This window comes from Lichenostomus cassidix, chromosome 4 (assembly GCF_008360975.1).
Source record: "Lichenostomus cassidix isolate B80296 chromosome 4, HeHo_3.0, whole genome shotgun sequence".
Lineage (NCBI taxonomy): Eukaryota > Metazoa > Chordata > Aves > Passeriformes > Meliphagidae > Lichenostomus > Lichenostomus cassidix.
In genome coordinates this window covers 24,847,868-24,872,931 of record NC_139484.1, presented here as the reverse complement: position 1 = coordinate 24,872,931, position 25,064 = coordinate 24,847,868, and the positions used below count along the sequence as shown (strand labels likewise).

Here is a 25,064-nt window from a genome sequence, read left to right as displayed (position 1 = left end):
GTTTACTGACTTGGCTTCCATGTCCATCTTATACATTCGTGACACCACATCTGCTCATATGAACTAAAAGCATGAGTTTGTGTGCCAGACCTGCTTGTTGTGTGATCATGAGTGGCTGCTCGCGGTGACCTTTGATTCCAGCTTCTGAGTCATTTCCTTTTGTCATCTCAAGGGAGTCACACCATGGCTCATTGCTAAAAAGAGATAAACCAGAGGAGCATAGAAAGAGGCCTTGAATTTTTGGGGAATAGCATTCCAGCTGCAGGTGGATGGCTTCCAGTCTTGCGGGATACTTGGCCCCTTTGATCAAAGAGGGTCCCGTCTGTTGATCAGCATCGGTTTGCCTTGCACTGCTCAGGGTCGTGAAGACATTCACGATAGGCCCTGTCGAGTCCTTAATCAAGAGGGAAAGAAGTTTGAAGAAGAAACCAGACTTCTCTGTGGGTTGTTTGAAAAGGTTACAGAGGTGCTGCGGGGATCATTTGATGGCAGACACCGCCTGAGACCAGAAGCTTCTCAACCTCACTCGAGGATGGACAGAGTGTTTACTCTGCGTGTTGTGTTTTGGGACTGCTGGAGGAAAAAGCATTCTTGAGGTGGGGATGAATCAGATCATCCTCCAGAGGAGGGTAACAATGGAACTGACCAGAGATGCATCCATCATGGTGTGGTTTTCATGTTATTCGCTTCAAATTACACATAACCAGCTGAACTTTGCTGTGGGTTTTTGGAAGCAATGGTTAATTTTGTTTCCTTTTCCTGTTACTGTTGCCACAAAGAATGCATTTCAATAATCTATTCAACATTAGTGATGACGGCATTGAAGAAAATACTTTCAAGCCACATAATGTTGTTTCAGTATTAACAGTTTTTATTTCAGAGTCTTTGAAGCCTTGAAGTCTAGAAAAGAAAGAGTTTATTTTTGTGTTTCACAGAATGATGTATTCATCTTGTTCCTTTTATGTTGTTACAGTGATTTTAGTGGACATTATTACTCAACATTGGAGAGAAACCATTTTGTGTGATTATCACTGCACACTTGTCACCATGCTCCACTGTTAAATGTGTTGATTTCTCTCCATTTCTGTTCAGATGGCTTTTTAGAGAAACATTTCCTTCTCCACTTTTTTTTTTTTATTATTGCTAGAAATATGTAATTTGTGCACATTTGTAGTTTTGCCACGAGGTACTTTTTACAATTTTGAGTCTTCATATGGTGCACTGAAGTTAGTTTTAGAGATTAATTTATGAGAAATGGTGCCATATTTGGCAGATGGAAATTCTTTTTATATCGCTAGAGCTCCTAATGTGTATAGCAGGATCATCACAGACTTTTTTAGTTACTTTTCAAAGAGTTGTCTTTCATATGTAGACCAAAACTAAAGTTGAAGAAGTCAGTCTGTCTCCATTCATATGTGGGCACCTTATGCCCTTCTTGGAACGCACAGTTTTCCTTGCTCCATTGTTTCTAAGTCTTGTGAAGATGGGGTCACACCTTCTGTATTGCTTCACAATCTCAGATCAGTGGAAATGCCACTATAATGGAATATTTCTCTTTGATGTATCTTTATTGTCATTTTGGTAAGTTGGAGTCAAACCCAGCTTTTCACTGAGGAAAAAACAGTTTTTTAAAACAAAAAGTTAATTAAGTGGCCTCCAATTAGTGGTGTCTTACTAATAAAAACAAAAATCTGACACTATATAGATATGCACACTGAATACATATGTATTTTTACTGCTCAATTCCATCTCTCCAATGGTAAGAAATAACACAGATATTAGGAAATATGTTTTGCTTTCCCTAAATTTTCAGAGATGCAAGTATCAACCTGTTCGAATAATCATGATTATAGTAAAAACCTTCACACGGCACAGACTGAATATAAAATGTTAACAGTCAGAGTGTTACAGCAGTAATGAGAATGAGGGCCTTTCAGGAGGAGGACAGGAGCAGCAGCTGCTTTCAGTCTGCTTGTGTGAGAAGCATGCTCTCCAAAAAGCAGCAGGCTGAGGAGCAAGCTGCCTGCCTGCCTGGCAGAAAAGAGTCTCTTATGTCTGCGTCCTGACTTGCCACTTTGGGCTGGATGTATCATAGATGTGAAGACTGCAAGCTGAATGTATTTTAAGATATTGAATACTAGCGATCATATAGTAGGATGAAATATTTTTTAAAGGTCTCTCAGAATATTTACATGTAAAATGAAGTAGGATGTTTATTATCTGGCTAGGTGATTTAGCAACTCCATATTGAGAGCGTCCACAAACAAAACTAATTTAAGAAATAGCAACAGGATAAAGAGCTATTAAATGCATGCTGTCATTAGCATTTTTTTTTAAATTTAATTTGTGTACCTGTATTTTTAAACTGCCCTCCTAGCATCTATTTCCATATGCACCAGTAAAGCTAGCCTTGGTTCGTGGTTTTTTCATTCAGGAAGTAATTATAGACACTGCTGTTAAGTGTTAGTGAAAACTCAATTCTCCTTTAACTCCTTGACACTGAGACCCTACTAAAGAAACACTTAAGCACCTTTATTTGCTTTCTTTTCTGTCTTGTAAATTAATTTCTTTAATAAATTCCCAGCAGGTAGGAATATTTCTTTTTTTTCCCAAATGATCTTACTTAGCTTTTTTAGCCTTTGTATTGTTCAATATAATGAAATGTTCATTCCTTTTAAATGACCATGAGTGAGTAAACAATTTAATTTGACAGGTTAAACTACATATATAGATTTGACATTAATATTTGCATCTCGAAGATTGAATTGGAATTAAACTTAACCATATCTATAAAAGTTGCATGGTCAGTACAAGAAAAAAATTAATATGAAACATTCATATTTCATCTAGAAAAGCACCCTGTGAAGACTTGCAACATGTTTATTTTGTTTAAAAAGCAACTATTTCTGGTGCTAGTATATATTTTTCCTTTTGATGGCAAAGCTACAGTTTGAACCACCAGTGTGTTGTTGTGTCTTTTAGTGGCATTCCTCCAGATAGATATGATTTGTTTTGTTTAGTTTGTGACAGGAACAGTAGTTCCTCTACCAGTCTTTTCAGTTGAAGAAGTGTGTAGTGGTATTAGTCTACACAGTTTCTTTATCCCTGACTTTTTCAGGTATGATTAATTGTTGTTTCTTTGAGAGTTTTCAGTATTTGTTTCATATGAAGTTTTGTAATCATCTGTTACTCCAGTGCATTAAAACCACATTGTGCAGAAGTCCTGCTACAGAGGCCACAAGTCTTTTAAGCACTGTATGGAATATGTCTGACATACATGGTCCTTGTCTTCATATTCATGGGCTAACTAGGGGAAAGCTTTCTTTCAGGACGTTTTGGACAACTTTTTATTTTTTCCTGAGGTAAAGCATGAAATGTAAATCACAAAGCAATGATACAATGTATTTTTTGATGTATATTTTTATTTATTGCTGATCTTGATGTCATACTCTGATAGTGTAGCAAAGCAGAATGATACTCTTCATCCAGCTGTTTATATATTCTTGTACTCTATGGTGTAAGTAGTATGAATGAGTTTCAGAATGATCAAATCCATATATCTGCACATGTGTGGAGTATAGAGTTCGAGAAGGATTAACTCTTTAAGATTGATGTACAGTGTGGAAAGTTAGCATTGGCTGTACTGAGCACTGCACCTATGGATGGGGTGTGTGTGACCACAAGTTACCTGGTTATGCCACAAGAGAGACAAAGCAGCCCCAAATGAGACCAGCAGACCTTTGCTCCTCGTGGGAGGGTGGTGCTCATGGGGCTGGGGCTGGGGCTGTGCCAGGGCAGAGGCTCAGACCTGCATCCCGGTGGGGTGTGAGAGTTGTCCCCCTGAGCACCCCAGAGCTCGGATCCTAGCCCTGGCTCAGCCTGCTAGGCTCCTCCCTTGGCTGTGCCTCCCCATCCCCAGCAACCAGCAGGGCAGAGAGGTTTGTCCTCTCCTTGCAAAGCTCTTGGAGATACGCAGGAGCAAGGAGCTGGGTGTTGTGCTTTGAAACGAGGGGAATATCATCAGCTTCAACAGTGGGGTCGTGCCTAAATCAGAACTCCTTCAGTAAGAACTGCAGAGATATTCTCAGCCTATTTATTGAAAGTGATGAAGAGGTTCAAGGCATGCAGAAGTTGACCTTTCCCTTCAAATTTCCTGATCTCTTCTGCTTGACCATCTTAAATTATATTTTAAAATCTCTGTTTTTAACTTACAAGATTCCTAACTTTTCACACTAAAGACTCACACGAAACATTAATACCTGCAAAGAAAGTGGTCAAAAGAAAGTCTAATTTGTAGTCATTGCAAACATTCTATTTCAGTGACTGGAATTAAAACTAACACTGATTTTTTTCCTTTCTACAACTTGCTTTTATGGATGTCAGTGTTGCTGTAATGTGCAAATGAAGATTTTCTTGCACCCTCTGTTATTAAAGTATTTTACGTGGTGCTTGGATTCATTAAATGCAGTTAGAAACAAGTGCCTGCCACCATCATTTCTGAAAAAGGTACTCTACAGAACAGGTGGAGTTTGTATTTTAAAAAGGGATTTGGAGTGTTGTTTTTGTTTCATTTTGTTTTTAAATGCATACAGTTATCAATGCTGCTTGGAAATTGAATTTTCTTTGAAAGCAGGGGGCCTTAACTTAACCTGGGACCGTTTTACTTGTTTCTATTTAAAAAAGAAATTGTATGAATTTCCCAGATCCCATTGGTACTTGCACACTTCTCTGAAGTATTATGGAGAGTTGGGTTGGTGGAAGAATGTTTTACATATTGTTAACATATATGTGGATATTCTTATATTATTGTACATGTTTGGGAAAATATCACACAACTTTAAAAATGTTGCTAAGATGTATGTATCTGACTTTTTCCTTTGGAAAATATTATATATTTTTATTTGTATTTTTTACTTTTTTAAGTTCATCTATATGTGCCGTTATTTTTGTATTGCAAATGGTCTCATAAATGAAGTAGAAGAGATAAAAATACAAAGAGTAATTTGGCAAGGATTTCAATGCTTGGGGGGAAAAATACATGGGTCAGCATCATATTGTCAATACTAGAAATATTTTGAGTGTCTTAGCACTGTAAATATGTCACAAGACCTCTTTTGATGAGTAGTGTAAAGAATTGCAAGGTTTTAATCACCCATTTTAATTTGTTATTATTTACCACTTTCTTGTGGCCACTGGTCTTGACTTAATTGAACCCGATCAAACAGCATGCTTTTGTTTTTATTATTAAAATTGCTTCTTGTTTTTCAGTTGAATATTGTTTTGTTTTCTTTCAGTTTTGTACTTCAGGTTTTGTTTCTTGCTTGTGAGAAGTTGATCTTCAGAATTATTTTTACACTATTTATGATTTATTTTCATAATGTAAAAAGTGTGTAATTATTAAAATATTAATCCAACTATTGGTGCTGATTTTGAATAGTTATAAAGTTCTTAATGTTGGTGCAAAAAAAAAAAGTGTTCTGGTCTGTCTGGATTGGAAAACGTGTGTGCTGCTTTGTGCCAGCATGGAGTTTGAAGTCTAGAGCAAGTTGTGTCAGACATTCACACAAAATTCAGGGCTTCTGCCACATGTTCCGTTCTCCTGCAGTGTGCAGGGAAAAAACTTCACCTTCCTCTTCCTATTCTTAATGTGTCTTTCCCCTTCAAAGCAGTGTCTCTTCAATTATCTTTCCTAAACAAGGAGCACAGGCTGTGGGCATCCACAAATTATGTAAGGAAGAAGCTTTTCGGCAAAGCTTAGAGCCTTTCCTTGCTCTGGGAAAGTTTCAAGGATCTGTGTTATTAACCAGAAGGTGAAACTACTGCTTAGGCATGTTCAGAGGCACCCTGGAATCTAAAGATATAAAGTAGAAAATCATCAGTCTCCCAGTTCTGTAATTCTGAAGGTGAAAATAAACCTGAACTGCTGAGAAATAAAGATGTGTGCAGGCAGTGTCACAAGTAACAGTGCAAGCTAGAAAATGTGAAGGCTTGTTTTCCACAGATCCAGTTTGTTCAGAAATGATGGAACATAATAATTATTGCAAAATGATATCTTTTTAAGCACCCTGATTTAAGACATACATTGAACAAAAAATTTAAAAAACAAACATGGGAGCAGCTTTAATTTCTTCAACACATTATTTAGATGTTTGGAATTTCTAAATCCCAAAATATTTCAGACAAACAGAATGCTCCACATTGTTTCCCTTTCCATCACCTCAAAAATGCAGTCATTGTAGGTGGACAGAATGAAATGGTGGGTTTGGCCTCTACTATTAACTCTTGCTAATCCCCATAAATGTCCATTAATCTTATCAAGCTCTGTTTTAGACTCTTGGAGGGACTAAAAATACCTTTGCTCCCTTTCCAGGATGAGGTACTTCCAGCTTAACCCTGTGCTGTGCTCTGCCAATCTGGGCATGTGGCCCCAGGGCTGTGAGCACTGCTGCTGCCACCAACCCAGGTGACATCCTTGCTTCAGCTCTGGCCACTCTTGTCCCTCTCATGCTTCCATCTTTCTCCTTTCTTCTGCTTTCAGAGAGGAATGCAGTTCTAGATGTCCTGCCAAAAACAAACGTGTGTTCTGGACTGCTGCCAGAGCCAACACTCTGGGTTTCTCATTCAGTGCTTTGACAGCATCCCTATTATTTTCCAGCACTGTGCTCCCTCCAAAGCCAAACCTCAGGTAACCAATATCCTATAGCCTTCACATCCTGCTGCACTCATGGGACATGCCTTTCCTCTGGCATTACCTCCTGTTCACATGCCTCCTTCGTAATTTTGTGATGTGCCAAAGCACGTGCAGGACTGCATGTGAAATGCTTGCCACTTCTGCCTCTGTTTTTTTAAATGGAGCTTTAATCAAGTACTTAAAGGCTATTATGCAACTCTGCTTTGTGGACCTACTAAACCTCCTAATCCCTATCCAAATAAAAAATAATGCAACAGAAGTGGCTTTTTATGTCCTCATCTCACACAGCTTCACCTTGTGGTTCAGTTTTAATGACCACACACAAATGTTTAAAAAAAAAACAAACAAAGAGCTGACGAGGCATTTCATGTTCCAGCAAGTAGTAACAACTGCACCCAAATAAATGCTAAAAGAAAATAAACAAGGGAATGCCAAAACATTTAAATCATGTTGCTGCAGGCAGTCTTTCTGTCTTCCCAAGGTTACTAATTTGTTTTCTCTCCCACTGGCTTCTGGGAATTTCCACACTGAGTATTCAGAGGGCATTCTCCTCTCCCATCTCCTAGATGCAGTAAAGAAACCCAGTGGTTTGCTTCATATACACATATATGTGTGTGTGTGTGTATATATATATATATATATACGTATACACACACACATATACAGCGATACATATATACATATTTATGTATCTATATATGTCTTCCTGTGTCTGCAAGAACATACGTGGATATGTGTATACATATATATATAGATGTATATATATATATATATGACCAGTAGAGCTCAGACAATACTTTACACAAACCTCTTCAGAGAGATCACTGTCTGCTGATATAGTTGTACTCGAGGTACTTTAGTTTATCTTCCAGATCAAAGGTGGGCTCAGCTCCTGCCACATAACCAACATGCAGGGTTTTTTTCATGTGCTTGCACCAAGACAGAAGGTTCAAGAGCTAATAAATATCCTGATTTTTCTTTATGTGCAGGTTACAGCTTGACTGAGTTTTTAATGTGCACACACCTAAACAGAGCAGTCACGAGGTCTTTCTGACATCACCTTTGGCTGGTCTCTCCTGGAGCTAACAAGGATCTGGTAACTTTTTGCCAGCTTTTAGGAGCTCTCTTCTCTTTGGTATATTAAAATCATTGTGAGGTAATTGATTCTGGGTGAGATAAAACTGATAAAAACAAACGTTCACACACCCTGTGCTTAACTCGCAGGCAAGCCCAGTTCCCTTCCAGAGCAAATGCCAAGCAGTATGCAAATCCTACCTTGCAGACAGGTATGGTTTGTCCATCTTTCAGTTTCTGAACTGAAACAGATTTTTGGTGCAGATCAATTTCCACAGCAAATTCATCTGCAATGGGTTAGCTTCTCAGGAAGAACCAGCAATATGTTGTTTTTCAGAAGAACAGTAACTCCTTCGCAATCAAATAGGCACCTTACTTGGAAACTTTGGCCCTTAGAAATATTCACTCCATTTCATCCTTCATACAGGAAGCCAGGCTGCTGGTTTCTGGGACCATGCCAGGACAAAGCCCATAAAAAAACATGGAAGAAAGTAAATTGAAATGTTTGTAAAGCAAACGGAGCAGGAAGAAGTAAACAGCATGATTTCATTTCAGTTTTTGGGGTTTTTTTTAACTAAAACACAAGTTTGGTTTTTTTTAAAAAATGAACTATTTTAATCCTACTGTATATCATGGAGAGATAGCTGACAGTATTTACTGCACAGCATTATGTGGGTAAGTGGTGCTGCAAAGGCCTGTGTCTGGGTCAGGGTCTCTGCTAATCTTGGGACAGAGACCTCCTCTGCTCTACACATGAGACTTGGCACTCCTGCTCCTGGTACCAAAAGAGTGTCAAAGAACGATGAGCCAGGAGGGAAGGATATTTTCTTGATTGTTCAGCCCCTTTCTATGGCTTTGAAGGAACAGAGAAACAACCTCTCCCTTCTAACAAGCTACTTCACCTTCCACTTCAAGCTTTCCTGGTGAAGTTTGCTATTGCTTCAAGCAATTACTAAGCTAGCTGAGAGCAAACTTGCTTTTGCTAAACCCAGAACAAGAGCCCTGACACAAGGCTGTCACTGCATGCTTCTGAAGAAGTAGCAGCACAATATTTTGCACATGCTTTAAATCTCTTTGCAGTCCAGGGTTTCTGTGTGAGCAAGACCTGGCAGGTCGGCATGAGCAGCTGAGATTTTCTAGTGTTGGCATTGCCAACAGCCCTGGAGAAGGACAAGGCTGTGCTCGGCACCGACAGAGGGCAGGCACCAGCCTGGGGCAGGAAAATCATCTCTCCTGAGATGCCTTGGGACTCACAGATTTATATGCTGCCATTCTCTGCCCGGCCCCAGGCTTTGTGTGCGCTGCTGGTACAAAGAGATTGCCAGTAAGTCCAGTATGCAATGAGTACTACAACTTGAACTGCATCTACCCTATGCTAAATGTCATTCCCCAGTTTTCAGAGATGGAGGAAAAATAGAAAAGCATTGCAGAGAGCATTCCTGACAGGCTCTAGCATCTGTTTGGATGTTAGCAGACCTAAATGCATGTTCTCTGCTTGAGAATGAATCTCATCATTGCCTGTAAAATAATGACCTAGCTGACAGTTCTGGCAACTCCCTCATGTCTTTTTAAGTCTTTCTGCCTGGACAAGGCACTGAAGACAGGCAGCAGCTGTCTCTGCTGGGATAAAGAGGTGGAGCTGCTACAGCTTCTGCTACTCTGTTGGTTGGTGAGGTGAGGTTTCTGATAAAGCAGCAGTACAGAATGTGAAAGCTTCAAATTTAACACTGAGGAAGCTCAAGAAGTGACTGGATGGAAAGAAGTGCTGTCTAGAGAAGCAGAAAGGTGGCTTGCTGGCAGAGATATAAAAAAACTCGTAAAAATTAGGAAGTGTGTTTCTCCAGTCTGCAGAATTTTGGGATGACTTGCTGGATACTGATCAAGAAAAAGCAAGTATCATCAGCACAGGAAATTGTGTGGCTTTACATATGCTCTCTGAAAACTCTTCCAAACATAGTGCTGCAGGTGGCACAGACGAGCTACAGAAGGGGTAGCAGGGCCGTGGGCGAGTGTTCCTGCCATCTGCTCATGCAGCTCAAGGAGCAGCCTCCAGAGGAGACGGTGCTTGCTTGGCAGGCAGAGGGTAAATCTGAGGTGCTCCACCAGCAGCTTTGCTGTTTTGAAATGTGATGCCTCTTGATGTGAATTCTGTCCTTCCCCCGTGTTACCGTCCCCTCTTTTGCTTGCAGGCTTTGATGTCCAGTGAGATGGTTATTAAGTGTAACCATGAAGAAATACCACATTCAAGCAAGTCACTTCTATCTTGCTGTTGCGGTTACAAAGCGATCATAGGACTAAGTATATTTAGATGTCGCCTAGACTTGAGGGTGAACCAATGTATTTGAGCACCAGGGCTCTTTTCTACTTTATAAAACCTGACAAACCGTAGCTTTCACTGATTTGCCTCACTTTACAAGAAATACAGAAACACTAGTATTGGCTTTGATGGACGTATATCCCAGCCTACTCTTAAAACAGATTCTGGGACATTAAGAAGCAGAGAGAGACATTTAATTATGACCCTGATTTTGATTAAGTAATCTGCTTTCTGTCGTGCGCCCTCTCCTCCTCCCCCCCGAATGTTTGTGGCAGTGGCGCTGTGACAACCAGAGTGACCGGCGCCTGGCAGGAGTGGCAGGATCGCCCGTGGGAGCCAAGCACCCGCCCGCCTCTCCCGCCGCCCCACGCACCAAGCCGGCTGCTCTGCGAGTCTGTGCCGGTCTGCACCCTAGAGAAAAAAACCAAAAATCCAACAAAACTCCAAGGCACAGGGCTCACCCGCGGCTGGCCCGCCTCTGCTCGACAGGAAACGCGAGTCCCCCGAAAGGAAAACCCAGGGGGATGCGGGAGCGGTCGGGACGGGACGTCCCGTTCTGTCCGTCCCGCCGGGGAAGGCGGGAGGGAGGGAGGCGGGGAGGAGGGGTTTGGCCGGAGCCGGCGCTGGCATAAGAGGCGGGGAACCTGCGGGCAGCCGTGCCGTGCCGAGCCGTGCCGTGCCGTGCCGTGCCGTGCCGAGCCGAGCCGAGCCGAGCCGAGCCGAGCCGAGCCGAGCCGAGCCGAGCCTGCCGGCGGGATGGAGGAGCGCTACAGCAAGGCGGAGACCCTCGCCCTTCGGAGGAAGCACATCGGGTAGGGGCGGCAGCGGACCGGGAGCGGGGCAGAGGGGAGGAGGAGGAGGAGGAAGGTCTGTCTGTGGTGACAGCGGTGTCGGACAGCCCCTCCGGCCCCGCGGGGAGGGGGACATGGACACACACAGGACTTGTCAGCCCCATGGCTTGCTAAGTCTTGGGACCACCCGGCACTGCCTAGGCGGGCAGAGGATGCTGTCATTGAAACACTGCACATCAAACGCTGCTTCACTTTCCCAAGAGATCAAAGCGAGCAGCCAGAATGTGGTCCCCAGGTGCATGTCTGCCATGAGGCTGTGCAGGGCTGGGGCTCTTTTGTGGATGCACCTGCAAAACAGCCCTGTGTGCTGAATGAAGCTGTGGCTATTCCTTAAGCTGAGTTTAACTGAGGAACATGCAGGAGGGCTGCCAGAGGTTGTGACCTGAGTGACAGTCCTGGCTGTGCCCGTATCTGATGCCTCTGTATGGCAATGTTAGTTCCTACAGGATGTGCAGCTTTAATTCTTTCTTCAGTAGGTGTTGCCAAGTGAAAAATAAGTCTAGGTTGTAAAAACAGCTGTTTTGCTGATCGCATCTTAAATGTGTAGCATATACAGAAAGCTTACTACAGATTCATAACTCACCAAACATTCATTAAAGTCATGGCCTCATAAAGAGAGGATATCAACTGGTCTTTAGGGACCAGCTGAATTTTAAGGGAGTCCTGCCTGTGCAAGGATTGTAGGATTGAGCAGTGCTGGGTGAACAAAAAGAAACTTTCATGGGATGAACTGACCGGTTAGAGAAAAAAATCTGTAGTCAAGAAATGGCCAGTGATGATGGACACTGCTTTCAAAGTATAGCGGAGAAATAGCTGAAGATGTCAGAAAATATCTATGCAACAGGGCTAGAAGCTGTGAGATCAAAAGCAAACTACTTCACTTTCTAGGAGTCACATTTAAGCTTTACCAGTTCGTAACCTCAGTATACCTAACAATAACTCTCAGACTTACCTGGAAACAACTGTGTTTATCCAAGGACATATAAACATAGCTAAAAGTTCTGAAGATTTTCCTTCTGCTCAGTAATACCATTCAATATCATTTCCTAGCTAGCATATTGTGCAAGAGTGAAAAAAAAAAAAAGAAATTTAAAAAGAGTGTTTAAAGAGTACCTTGGTTAATTTTATAAGGAGCTTGAGTTTTGATGGAAGTCAGTGTGATTTAGATGCTTATAAAAAGCTGCTTTTAAAGATTTTACCTAAAGCAGACAGGGTGAGAATGTGAGGGGTTTAGGACCTGCTCAGCACCTCTGAAAATAAAGCCTGCAAGGCATTAGTGTTTTGTTCTTGACTGTGACCTCTATATGGTACAGTCATCCGTTGCGTAATGATTTTTTGGCTATAGTATAAAACAGTGCTTAGGAGCTTACTTTAGTCCCAGTGAGTTACTTGGCCATAGATGTCTGTAAGGCATGTAAACAAACAGAGCTACAGCCTAGAAACACAGCAGGACATATAAGGACCTGGAAGGACGTGCAGACACTGTTCTCCTGTGAAATCAATTGCAGGCAGAGTCAAGCTTTGAAAACACCCTTATTAAAGAGCAGCTTCTGTTCCCACTCTTCCTGGGGAGGTGCATGGGTTTTCACTGTGAGCAAGAGTCCCTGCTTGACCACCACCTGAATGACTCACAAGCTCTTTGCAGAAGGAGGCAATTGTCTCCAGAGCTGCAAAAAATCAACCCCCTCAACACTCAAAGGAGGGTGGGAAATGGGAAAACTAAAATAGTATTATATTTATTATGTTCCAGGCCTTCCTGCAAAGTTTTGTATGCCAAGGACCCTCTGAAGATAGTGCGTGCTCAGGGCCAATATATGTTTGATGAGAAAGGAGAAAAATACTTAGACTGCATCAACAATGTTGCACATGGTAAGCAGTTTGACTTGTGAGGCTGCTTCCATTCCTTAATTTCTAATAGGGATCAAAATGTGTTTCTGCCAAATGATGATGTTCACAGTGCTTCTCTGAATGTCCTTCTGTGGTTCAGTAATTGACTGCTTCCTAGTAATATCTAATTATTTTCTTCTTTAGTGGGCCACAGTCATCCATATGTGATAAAGGCTGCAACAAAACAGATGGAACTGCTCAATACAAACTCCCGCTTCCTGCATGACAACCTTGTTCAGTATGCACAGCGTCTCACAGCCACCCTGCCTGAGAAACTCTCTGTTTGCTATTTTGTTAACTCTGGGTAGGTCTGAATTGTATTTTTTTTTTCTGAATTTTATTTTATGACTATTTTGCTCCTGTGTGAGATGGACACTCATGACAGCTTGGTCTAAATCTTACAAAGTAGGACTTAGTAAAATGCAACAAAACTATTTCCAGCACTGATGAAAACTTATTTCCTATTTGCAGTCATCATATTTAGAAGGATGGCTCAAAAGAAGAGAGCCAAAACATGAAACTGGCCTGCTCAATGCTCGGGAAAAAAAAAGGGGGGGCGGGGGGGAAAGCAAGAAAAGGAAATTAAGACTGCAACTTGGTGAATGTTATGTACAGACTGGTGAATGCCATCTGTAAATTGACAAACAGCCTTGGAAACAAGTTTGCTTTCTTTAGGCAGTTTGGTAGTCTGTGATCACTTGCATGTCCAGAACAAACAACCTGCAGGGACCTGTGAGCAGAGAGGCTGTGACAGGTCAGGCTGGAAGCTTGAGTCTTCTTCCAGGGTGCAGAGTTGTGATGGTGCAAGCACTGGGGACAGTGAGGTTGGGGAGTGTGGGAGATGGGGCATTGCTTTTTGAGGGTTAGTGGCTGCATTGTGTCCTCAGCTGCAAATCAGCCTCCTTTGTACCAAAGGGAGGTAAATATCTACAGGCAAACTGGGGGAGGGAAATAAAGCATCTCTTTGTTTGGCTGTTTATACAAAGGGCTGTTTTTCTTTGCCCCCTAACATGGCACTTATAGTCTCAACCTTAGCATTGTAATCTGTAGAGTAACAGAGTCTGCTGTGTTGATTTATTATATCCATGAGTCCCATGCCTTGTTTTCTGTGCCAGAATACCCTTTTAACTGGATGCATTTCTTCACTGTTTTGCTGCTGTATCTGTTATTATGCAGGTCTGAAGCAAATGATCTTGCTTTACGACTGGCTCGGCAGTACCGTGGGCACCAAGATGTGATCACCCTGGAAAAGTAAGTACCCAGAGTAGCTTATGTGAACTCAGCCAGCAGCTCCTGCCATTGCTTCAGAAGCAGCTTTGCAGCAACCCCCTGCTGTTTGTACTCCACTGCCTGTTGAAAGAAAAGCTTTGTTGCTTTTGTGTTAGAACAGGTCAGGAAATCCAATTTTCACATTTGGATAAACACAAGTTTTGAAGATCTCTGAAAAATAAGCTTGTCGGTTACCCCAGAAGGTCACTCACTGTTAGAGTGACTGAAGGTCAGCCCTGTTAGAGGGCATTTCCCACAGAGACTCCCAAAACAATTCAGGCCAGAGACTTAAATGCTGGTTTTCAGCAGCAGTGAGTGGTCTGGCTACTGGGCTGCTCTGGAAGAGGTCTTTCTGTTCGTTACACATTGTTGGACATATTTCATTTTGCACAAATACATATTCAATGGTCAAGAAGAAAGATCCTGTAGTTCTGCAACAGTGAGGCAGTGATGCTCAGCTCACCTCCAACGAACACAAGTGTGTGCAGAAAACCATGTGGCCCCAAAATCAGGAGGCATTGACAGGGCTGCCTGCCACAGGGAAGGTGGCCAACCACATTCCAGGGTTTTGCTGTCCTAGATGCAGCTGTAGGTTTGGTTATATTGCTGTAGTGCTGAATTTTCTACTCAGGTTGTGATTAGAAAGTCCAGCCAGAGCAACTGCAAGATCTCATGTCTGTATCTGAACAGCACAAAGCTTGTTTGACTCAGCTGCGTTCAGATCCCTATTAGCCACACACTGATGTATGTGTGTTCTACTAAGAGATCGTGACGTGACACATCTTTGAATTGTTTGAGGTTTGCTTTGCTTCAAGTTTATGGCTGAACAAAAGTGTTTATTATTCCCTGAATAAAGATGCTACATGCTTTAGGCTCAAAAGGCTCTGGTTCCTCATTTCTAAATCAATTGGCTTCAGTAGTAACCAGCTTCAGCATACTCAGCAGTATAAAACTTTTATATTCAAACAATATCCTTATCCTGACAGTGGCTTCTGCCAAACCATCTCACCTGCAGAGCCTTCAGGGCAGACAGTGGTGGGCTCTTGCTGCACAGTCCCCAGTTCTCAATGCAATGCACACTCCTGAGAGCCTTCACAATGGTGTTGGGGCCCTAAGGTTGGAAATGAAGGAGCTGGATGCACCCTTCAGCTCTAGGAAAGGCTGCTGGGGCAGCCCCCTTGAAGTCAGTGCAGTCCAGAGGACATCATTTTGGTCTGTCCCCAAGCCAGGACTTGATTTTATCCTGTTTCCAGTCTTGCTAGTGAATTAAAGTCAACAGCAATTTCATGTTGTATTTGAGAGAAAGCCTGAGTAAATTAAATCAAGATCCTTCACAAGCAATGCTACTGTGTTGCAGATACAGTTGCTTATTCTGGATTATGTATAGGCACAGTTGTAAATTTAGCTCTTCAATACATTTGGTGGAAAGTGACTTGGATATTTAACACTCACGCAGTGCTTACCATGGCCATGTTACATCTCTGATTGACATCAGTCCCTATAAATTTAATCAGCTGGGAAAGGACAGCAAGAAGGAGTATGTGCATGTGGTAAGTGTGGTTTTTGTTTTGGGGGTGGTTTTTTTGGGGTTTTTTTTTTTTTTTTGTCATTTTTATGCCTGTTATGCAGCATATTGAATTACCCACTTCTGGTGTAAATATACTTTCATTCTGTTTTGCTGATGCTAATGTATGTGTGCTTGGCTGGTTTTCAGTGAAATAAATACAGCAAAATTGTTTGCTTTTGGATTTCTAAGAAGGTATTCAGCTGTGAGGCTGATTTCCTTCATTGTGCTACAGGTTTTCTTAGTCACTGCATTGCACAGTTACACAGTTTGGTGAAATTAGCCAATGTCCATTGCGTTGGTATGGCTAAAGATATGCAGGACTTTGAGTCTAGTTCCAAAAACTGGAAAGGCAGAGTGTACAAGTTTACACAGATTTGGGTGTAGGACTCATGGGTGTCTAAGGGAGTGTGAATTTTCCCCTAACCTTGTGTATCTTAAAAGACAAAAATTTTTCTCAGTCCAGAAATGTACACCAAGCAGGTCTTTCTATCTAGACCTGCTTGTGTTAACCACACTGCCAAAGTAGTATCCAGCTTTTTATACCACTTCCTTTCTCTGATTTACTGAACCTTTCCTAACACCATATTTAGAGGCTTGAATGTCATACAGATTTGTACCATGACTAAAATGCTGGAAGGGAAGTGACAGACAGGAAAACCCCACTCTCCAGTTGCAGAAGTGGATCTTCTGCAAGAATCTGAGATAAGATGGTGGATGGGTACTCATTATGGTGTCTTCAAGGGGAGGAAGGGCAGTCTTGAAAGGTGGATGAAGTAGATGATGGTTCTTAATATAATTGTGTTCAGTATAATTGAACACAACAGGCCTAGATTGAGTTTAAGCTCCAGTAAAGATTTTTGCAATTCAAAGCAAACATCCAGGCTCTACTAACTCCTATTACCTATTTGTGTGGGAAGCCAATAAAGTGGAGCAATAGAAGAGAAAGTAAATGTTTCATAGAAAGATGGCCTTTAGAAAAAAAAAATAATTGGTCTTTTCAGGCTCCTTCTCCAGATATCTACAGAGGGAAATATAGGGAAGACCACCCAGATCCAGCAAGTGCTTATGCTGAAGAGGTGAAAAAGATAATTGAAGAAACACAGAAGAATGGACGCAAGGTGTGTGTTCAGTGCTCTAGAAGTGCTGAGGCTTCATCTATTTATTGTGGCATGGGGCTTGTAACAGGCAACTAAGGACTTTTTTCTTCCCCAATTTACCGTGCTTCTCTCTCCCTTCATTCTTCTGTGATGGGTTCTGTGTTTGAAATAGACCATTTTTCTACCTGATGCTCTTATAATAATTTTTCTAGGCATCCATAAAAGGATCAATAATATAGTCGTATGTAAGCAGATACAATCAAAGCTGTTAAATTTCCTCTTTTATGCATTGAATTGGTAGATTGCAAATATCTTAGGGAAAGTTTTGAGGTCAGCTGAGAAACTACATCACAAATTCTAGCAAGGATATATAAAAAACTCCAGGACATGGAGAAAATCTGCTGGATAAAACTACATTTCTGAGCTTATTATCTTGACATGACTTTGAAGTCATATAAAAAGGTGAAACTTTCAATCATACGCAGTCTGACCTTGATAAAAACAGACCATTTCTGAACAGGTATTCCTAAAATGTGTGTTAATGTTTTATATGATGTCATTAGTGTGTTGAGAGATGTAGGGCTTGATCCAAAGCCCGCTGAAGTTCCTGAAGACTTCAGCGGAGACTGGAACATGTTCCCTTCTAGTCCAATGGACTTACATCACTCTTCTTTTAGTTTCTTCATCAACTTTTTTTTATTCTCCACTAACGGTTAGTTTTGTTTTTTCTTCCCTTGTTTCCTTTCTTTTGCATATTTCTTAGGTTTTGGTGACATAGACCTGTGGCAGGACAAGGTGTGCTAAAGGCTAAGCCTCACATGCTATGGGAAGCTTCGTACGCTTTGGCCGTAGCATCCCTCTGCAAATATAGCGTACGGTTCTTTACACGTTACTGCTCGGCCTTCTTTCCAGCAAGACTGCACCAGCACAGAGACCTCTTGATGCTCAGGGAGGGGTTCACAAGTGGTGTGGGGATGCAATCCCTTAAATAGCAGACTTATGCTGAGACCTTGGGGTAATATCGTATCTCTGCTGCATAGACCTCTGCTGTTGACAAGAAACGAATTTTGATGTTGCAGTGTGTCTCATCTGCTGCTCTTGCCCTTCCTGACTTGAAATAACTTTCTTTTTCATTCCTAGCAACTGGAATTATTTCATCTGTAGAATTTTTCTCTTGTTTTGTCAAGTGCCTTGTGCTGACATTTTACTTGTGTAGTTATTTGCATCAGGCAGGGGTGCCCAAAGGCTAGCCACAGGTCATCTTACAGTTCAGCCTCTATCCACCTCTACCTGGTGTTCAGGATTGAACAAAAAGCCTGGTCACCACATGTGCCCGCGAGTTTCATTAATGTCTTAGGGAAAATGGCACACACTGTTGTCTGTCTCCTGCAAATTGAAATTTGTAAATAAATTTATGTAGTGCCCAGGAGAACATCCACTGATGCCAGGAGGTGTCATCCAATTCAACAGCTGTAGAACTTAAAGGGCTTAATGGACACCCTTGTGTTCCCATCAGGCTGCAAAGGTGGCCCTGGCTACTGCAAATTTGGGCACCCCAATTACAAAATGAATAAATTCTTTAGTGATAGCTGTTTTCAAGAGCTCTCAGTTGTCCAATCCATTGTGTGATTAAATTAAGGCACACATTTAAACGTTTATTTCTAGACTGTTAGATGTCTGTGCCAAGGCCAAGCAGATGAACACAGCTCTCACATGAGTTTGTCTCTTGTAGATTGCTGCCTTCATAGCTGAATCCATGCAGAGCTGTGGAGGCCAAGTAATTCCACCTGTGGGCTATTTCCAGAAAGTGGCAGAGTACGTACAGCACTTCTAAAGGGCATTATGGGAAAATTAACCAAAGAAACTGCTTTTTTCACTATAGACTTTTCTAATCAATTCAGCTATTAACCTCTCCTGTTCTTAGCTATCTGTGGTTCCTTTCTACTTATTGAAGAGTGTGATTTCCCTTCAATTTCTTTATAGAATATCAGCTAATTTTTTAGCTAGGTAATTGCTATTCTTTTCCTCTCTTTAATCCTCAGTCATAAGTTTGATGGAAGATGAAGCTAAATCAGTTATAATCCTGCAGTGCTATTACTGTACCTCTATTTGGCATTAAAATGCCAAATTCTTTTTCTTAACATGTAGCATACTAAAAATTTCATAGCTATAAAATAGCTATAAGTGTATTCTTTCTTTTTTTCCTAACTTGATCTCACACTGGAGAATTTCTGTGATGCAGACTGCCTTGTCCTTGATTACCTGCTTGTGTTCTGCAGCCCTAGACTTTCAAGCTATTGTGTTTGTTCTCAGGTATGTGCATGCCGCAGGTGGAGTGTTCATAGCTGATGAGGTCCAGGTTGGCTTTGGCAGAGTTGGGAAGCATTTCTGGGCATTCCAGCTGCAAGGTGAAGACTTTGTGCCTGACATTGTCACCATGGGAAAGCCCATTGGCAATGGACACCCTATGTCTTGTGTGGTCACAACAAGGGAAATTGCTGAAGGTTTTGGTGCTTCTGGACTGGAATATTTCAATACAGTAAGTTCGTAGGTGTAGCTTTGCCTTTATTTTTCCTTTTGGTCTGCACTTGGCAGTTAGAAGTTTCCCAGGTGATCCAGGTAACATCTGCTATGCATCCATCACTGCATAACATTACTAAGAGCTTGAGTCAGCCACAGTCTAATATCTAAAAGCAAGTGGAGAGGCTTTGAAATATGCTCTGTATCAAATGATACATCATCACATGGACCAGCACAAGCCCTCCAGCAGGTCATGCATCTCAGCTCACATCAATAGAGATTAATTCATCTTTATGTCTCTTCCCCTCTCCCCACTCTGAACTGTTGATTATGTAAAATTTCATTTTCTAGGATAGGCTCTGTGCTGGTGGAGCTCATGCCCTGGCGGACCTTGCTCTGCAGTTGACACCTAACAAACCAGTGACCCTTTACCAGGAAACATTTCATCTATATGCATGCCACAGAGATGCAGTCTTCTTGTTTACTGAGCTCTCTTTCTGCTCCTGTGACTCAGCCTTCTTCCCAGCTACCACGAATTCCCCTATTTTTAATGGAGTTTACACTCTCTGGTTCAAAATATATCAAATCTGTCATCCACTGCTCTTCCCAGGAGCATTTTACCTGCACATGCAATCAGCTGAATGCTTCAGTCCTGAAATCTTCAAATTACTGCAACCTGAAGCCAAGGAAGAGGGAACTCTTCCCTTGCCCCAAGTGTAGGAAATGGTGTTCCACAGCCTGAATGGTAAAATATCCACAGCTTTTCAAGCTTTCCTCATGACATGCCAAACAGGAGAGGGCAAGTGAAAACCACATGAGTAGACACAGATGAATGTTTTGATGGGTTTTGATTTTGATGATGTGTTTTGTTTTCCTGTTTGTCTTTGCTATCAGTTTGGAGGCAATCCAGTGTCTTGTGCTATTGGCTTGGCTGTGCTGGATGTAATAGAGAAAGAAGATCTCCAAGGAAATGCCACACGTGTAGGAAATTATCTCCTGGAGTTGCTGGCTGAGCAAAAGGAGAAACATCCTTTAGTGGGAGATATCAGGTGGGTGTGTTACAGCAATGCCAGAGAAGAAAGTAACTGCTAGAAAAAGCAGCAAGCTTGGTGTGAGTGGAACACAGAAACATGTCATGATTTTGCTACACCTCTCTTTTAAAATGGACTACCCAAAACTGGTATTGTAAGGCGATATATTTTTTGGATTTGGATATATAGCTTTAATGAGTCAGGTAAATTTATTTATCCAGAAACATCTGCTCTCCCATTTGATTGTGTGAAGTAGCCAAAAGGTGACCAAAGACAAAGTCTCCTCTCTCATGCTCCTTCCTGCATTTGTACTCCAGAGAAGGGAATTACAGTTGTTAGAAACAGGTATTGCATTTGCAGCAGAAGGCTTGGGTTACTGACACTGGATTTCACTTGTCTGTACTTTTCTATTCCAGGGGTGTTGGATTGTTTATTGGAGTGGATCTGGTGAAAGATAAGCAAAAGAGAACACCAGCTACAGCTGAGGCTCTTCATCTTATTTACAAGTAAGTAGTTGAAGACTGTGTGCAGTGATCAAACACTCCTAATATTCTCCAGCAGTTAGTCATTAATTAAACTTTTGTTTAAATTAACTAGTCATTAATTTAAAACTTAATTTTAAATTTGTGTAGTTTTTGATAACATAGTACAAATAAAGAAAACTTTCAAAATCTCAGCCTGAAGGAAGTGACAGGACACAACACAGTTTTATACCTGTGTCTCTTTCCACAGACTCAAAGAGCGTCAAATCCTTCTGAGTGCAGACGGACCCTACAGAAATATTTTAAAATTTAAACCACCAATGTGTTTCACAATGGAAGATGCAAAGCATGCAGTGGAGACAATTGATGCACTTCTTACAGGTATGTGTGCTTTAGGGCTAAAAGGAATTCTCTTCTTCGTTCATTTCCCAATGAAACACCAACCATCACATCCTAGGCTATTACATGCAAGGGAAAGTAATCAACTACATTTCTTACTACTCATCAAATTGCTGTTCTTAATGCCAGTTATTATAAATAAATACAAAGCCCCATATGTACTTCATCCAAACTTTGAGGCCAAATCCTGCTCTTGATGCTTTCTCTCACAGACTCAGTGTTATTACTAATTTCTAGTCTCATGTGCTGTTTGTTAAGGAGTGAATATATTAATTCAGCAGAGGCCCAAAAGACACTGCAGATACAGTGGTGTAATTTTCCATAATGTGCTCTATCTTTTCTTTTTTTCTTTTTCTTTCTTTTTTTTTTTTTTTAAACTAGCGTACCGGAATGTGATTGTTTCAGAAAAATTTAGCCTGAAGGTTTTCAGGCTCTGTTTATCTTTTACCTGAGGACTAACCCACAGAAAAAAACATGTTATACTGTTAGCATAAGGGTTCTCAAAGCCTTTTATACATTGAAGGTTGCCATCTTATGAGAATATAGTGACTAAACTTAGGACTTCCACGAACCTGCTGGACAAAGGCAGAATTCCACTCTGAAAAGTCTCTCTGATACCCTGTGCTACAGTCAAGTCACTAATTTTATTCTTTTCTCTAAATACCCCCAAGCTACACAGTCCTGATAGATTAATCACATTGCCTCAAAAAATGTTTTAGGAAGTATTCATCACTCTTCAGTTATTCTTCTGTGTGATAAATGCCCAGAGTAATAGCTGATTTTTTAAATTCAGACAGCTACTAAATTGACTGTGTGGTTACTTACCCCTGCTTCTTTTTAATTTTTTTTTTTTTCAGAAATGGAAGAGGCCACTGGAATGAAGACAGAAAATAATGCATCTACAAATGTACCGTGTAAAAGAAAAGTATGTTTCAAAATTTTTTAAACTCCTTTTTAGGGAGGCATTTGGTAAAGCAAGTATAAATTACTTTGGTAGAGCACGCCTTCTTTTTGGGTAGCATGAGAGGCTCTGTGCCTTGAAACTGAGCTCAGAGCACAACTCGCTGCTAGAAACCCGAGAGGATTTACCCTGTCTCACTGGGGTAAATCTAAAAAGAGCTGAGTAATTCAGACCTACAACGTGGTATGGGCAAGCCCCTCACCTTATCTGCCTGTGCAAACAAGACCAACCAGACTTTGGGCTGCACAAAATCACAAGTGCGGCAGTCAGCAACTACTGGTTCTTGGTATTACATGCTACTGGAAGATATTTGGCTTTCTAAGCAAGCCTGCAGCCTGGAAGGTGTCCAGATTTTCAGAAAGTTCCAAGGATTTTGTTTCCACCATAGCTCTTTGAGTATGAATGGCTGACACGCATCCAAGTTAGGACATCTTAGGTTGCAGCCCCAGCTTTGGATGAATCACATATGATTTCTCACACCTTTAAAAACGTGTCACCTTCTATGCAGGAATGTTTGCTGAACTGTCCCTTGGTGTGTTTTCCAGTGGTGCTGTGGGGGTGGAAAAACAATAGCTCAGCTGCCTATGGGTGTAGTAATTATGCAGAGACCTGATAAGTTATTGGTTATATATCTAGATTTTATTAGGTTTGGTGTGCAAGCCTACTCTTACAGACATTTTTACACCATCAGTTTATTTCTTTCTGAACTAAGAAGCTATGGCAATAATAGACAGCCAAGCAGAACTACCTCATGGGATCCAAGTCCAGTGGCTGCCTGGTGGAAGGCACACACATGCTTCCACTTTTCCTTTCTGTTTCAGACAACTGACATTTCCTTTCTGTTTCAGACAACTGAAGAGAGTTCTCAAACAGAAGGTGCAAGTGAAAGCAATGGCCACGTGAATGGAGCTGCCTGCCGACAAGAAAATGGGATTTATTCAAAAAAACGCTCAGTGCCAAGTAAAAGAATAAGAACATGAAGAGGGAAAATTTCTTCATTCGGTTTGAATTTGTGTCCATCTTGCTTTTGAGATGAAGAGTGCAATAGTCTGAGTCCTAGGATCTCTTTGAAGCCTAGTCATGCCTTCCATAAACTGGCTGAATTCCTATTAGCTTCAGTAGGTTTAAAATACCTTTTCAGACACATGAGAACTGTGCCATGTGGCTTGAAATCTAGATGTGACAGAATGGACAAGTGATACAAAAATACCTTGGTGCTGATGGCAGGTGTGACATAGGTACATAAACTTGGTAAAAACTGCAGATTTACCCATATTATGCAGAATCTGATTTGCTTAACTGCCATAAAGCAAATGCCAATCCTATTAAGTTTAAAAATATATGCTTAACGTGCTATTTTTACAATATTTTAAATTTCAATATGTAATATTGAGATGTTAATTACTTCCCATGTTTTAATGGCTGAATTCACTAAACAATGCTTGAGAAAGAAATCATTATTATCTTCTAGTGTAACTTAGGTCCTATGGACCATATTCCCAGCTGATGTAAATTGGAGGAGCTTTGCTAATGTCAGCAATGCTCTACTTAGAGTCTACCACTCTATGTGTAGAGACATGATGTCTATGCAGGGCACTCTCACTATAAATTCAAAGAAAATGAAGACTCTAATTTTCTATGAATAAAGACACTTTTATAAATATTTATATAGAGTAAGATTTTAAAATTTCTTTTCCAAAAGTTTATGGATTGAATCCTATCAGTCTATAAAATATGCTAGTAAAGTATATATCATTTCAGACACACTGATTGACTGAATTTAACATGAAGGTCTCTCCAAATGAGGTGCCCGGGGACAGCCCAGCTTGCATTCTCATGCATTTTAGTTGTTTTGAGAGTTATGGGAATGACTGCCTGATCCTGTCAAAGCAGTGCTGGTACTTTTTGTCAGTGGTGATAAAGAGTCACACAGCAGTTGCATGGGATCCTGACACATGAATGCTAACACTGGACAGATTTCCAAAAGGAGAGGACCACTGCAAAAACCATGCATGCAACCACCAAAGTGTCTGTGCTGCAGATGCTTTAGGCTGACTTGCCTCATTGTCAGTGTTAAATTTCAATGGCAGCACACAAGCCCTGCTTCTTTTTCTTCATACATGCACAGCTCTATGCTATGGAGGACACTGAGGGCTTTCCAAATAGTTTGTACCTCAGAAAAAAACACAAAATGTATTTATTTCCTCTTTGATTTTAATACCTTAAATTCTGCTGTTTCCTAATTGCTGCTAATGATCTTACTGATATGAGTGACAATTGAGCACTTTATCTAAATTCATGTTTTCCACAATTTGCTACATTAATATTGATGTTTCTGGTGTAATGCCTTCCAACATCCTCAAGCTGGCTTATTTTCTGTTTCATGATCTTTGAACAATTCTTCCATAAAAATAAATCTCTTCTTTGCAATTACAATGTCCTACAGAAAGAGGGTTTTTCTTTTGTTTTAATTTTATTCTTCAGTAACACCTATGTGCTGAGGGAAGTAACTTCAGTTCTAGCAGGAAGTTGTCCCCATGCCAAAGCAGAACTGACTAGGCTGTTTCCCTGAGGCACTCAGCTGTTGGCAGCTCTTACTCTTCAAGCCAAATGTTCCCTCAGCTGCCACAATTCATTCCCTGCTAACTCTGCACCAGGAAGGATACCACAGGTCTTTTCCAAAATGAAACTACACAAGGAACTAAGTGAACCTAATTTGGTATGTCTAAAGTCACAGTTTAGGTCATTCCCTGTTTGGAGTGCCACTTCTTGCATTACACCTCAGCCACTGTGTGCAGCAACAAGCAAGCAAATACTTGTGTGATTTATTGGAAGGCTTAAGCTCAAAGGCACAGAGCCCACCTGTCTGCACTGTGACACCAGCTGTTGTGGCAGGTCATTAATATTTAATTTGCAAA

At 41.1% G+C, this 25,064-nt stretch overlaps 2 protein-coding genes across 2 annotated transcripts in view; both read left to right on the top strand.

The window, feature by feature from the left end:
• The window catches only part of COL25A1 (collagen type XXV alpha 1 chain), a 298,336-nt gene extending 292,922 nt beyond the window's left edge, over positions 1 to 5,414 (top strand). The window contains exon 39 of the mRNA XM_085058375.1: positions 173 to 5,414. Coding sequence (XP_084914501.1) covers positions 173 to 208 — 36 coding nt within the window. The 3' untranslated portion in view covers positions 209 to 5,414. The remainder of the gene's footprint in view (positions 1 to 172) is intronic.
• A 5,304-nt stretch (positions 5,415 to 10,718) lies between these two features.
• ETNPPL (ethanolamine-phosphate phospho-lyase) lies at positions 10,719 to 24,582 on the top strand. The gene is made up of 13 exons (XM_085058373.1): positions 10,719 to 10,894; positions 12,684 to 12,802; positions 12,965 to 13,124; positions 13,997 to 14,071; positions 15,546 to 15,639; positions 16,658 to 16,774; positions 18,486 to 18,568; positions 19,067 to 19,292; positions 20,168 to 20,322; positions 20,721 to 20,810; positions 21,037 to 21,167; positions 22,043 to 22,110; positions 22,995 to 24,582. Exons 1-13 carry the CDS (start codon positions 10,839 to 10,841, stop codon positions 23,124 to 23,126), a joined length of 1,506 nt encoding a protein of 501 aa, XP_084914499.1. The 5' UTR covers positions 10,719 to 10,838; the 3' UTR covers positions 23,127 to 24,582.
• The last annotated feature ends 482 nt before the right edge of the window (positions 24,583 to 25,064 follow it).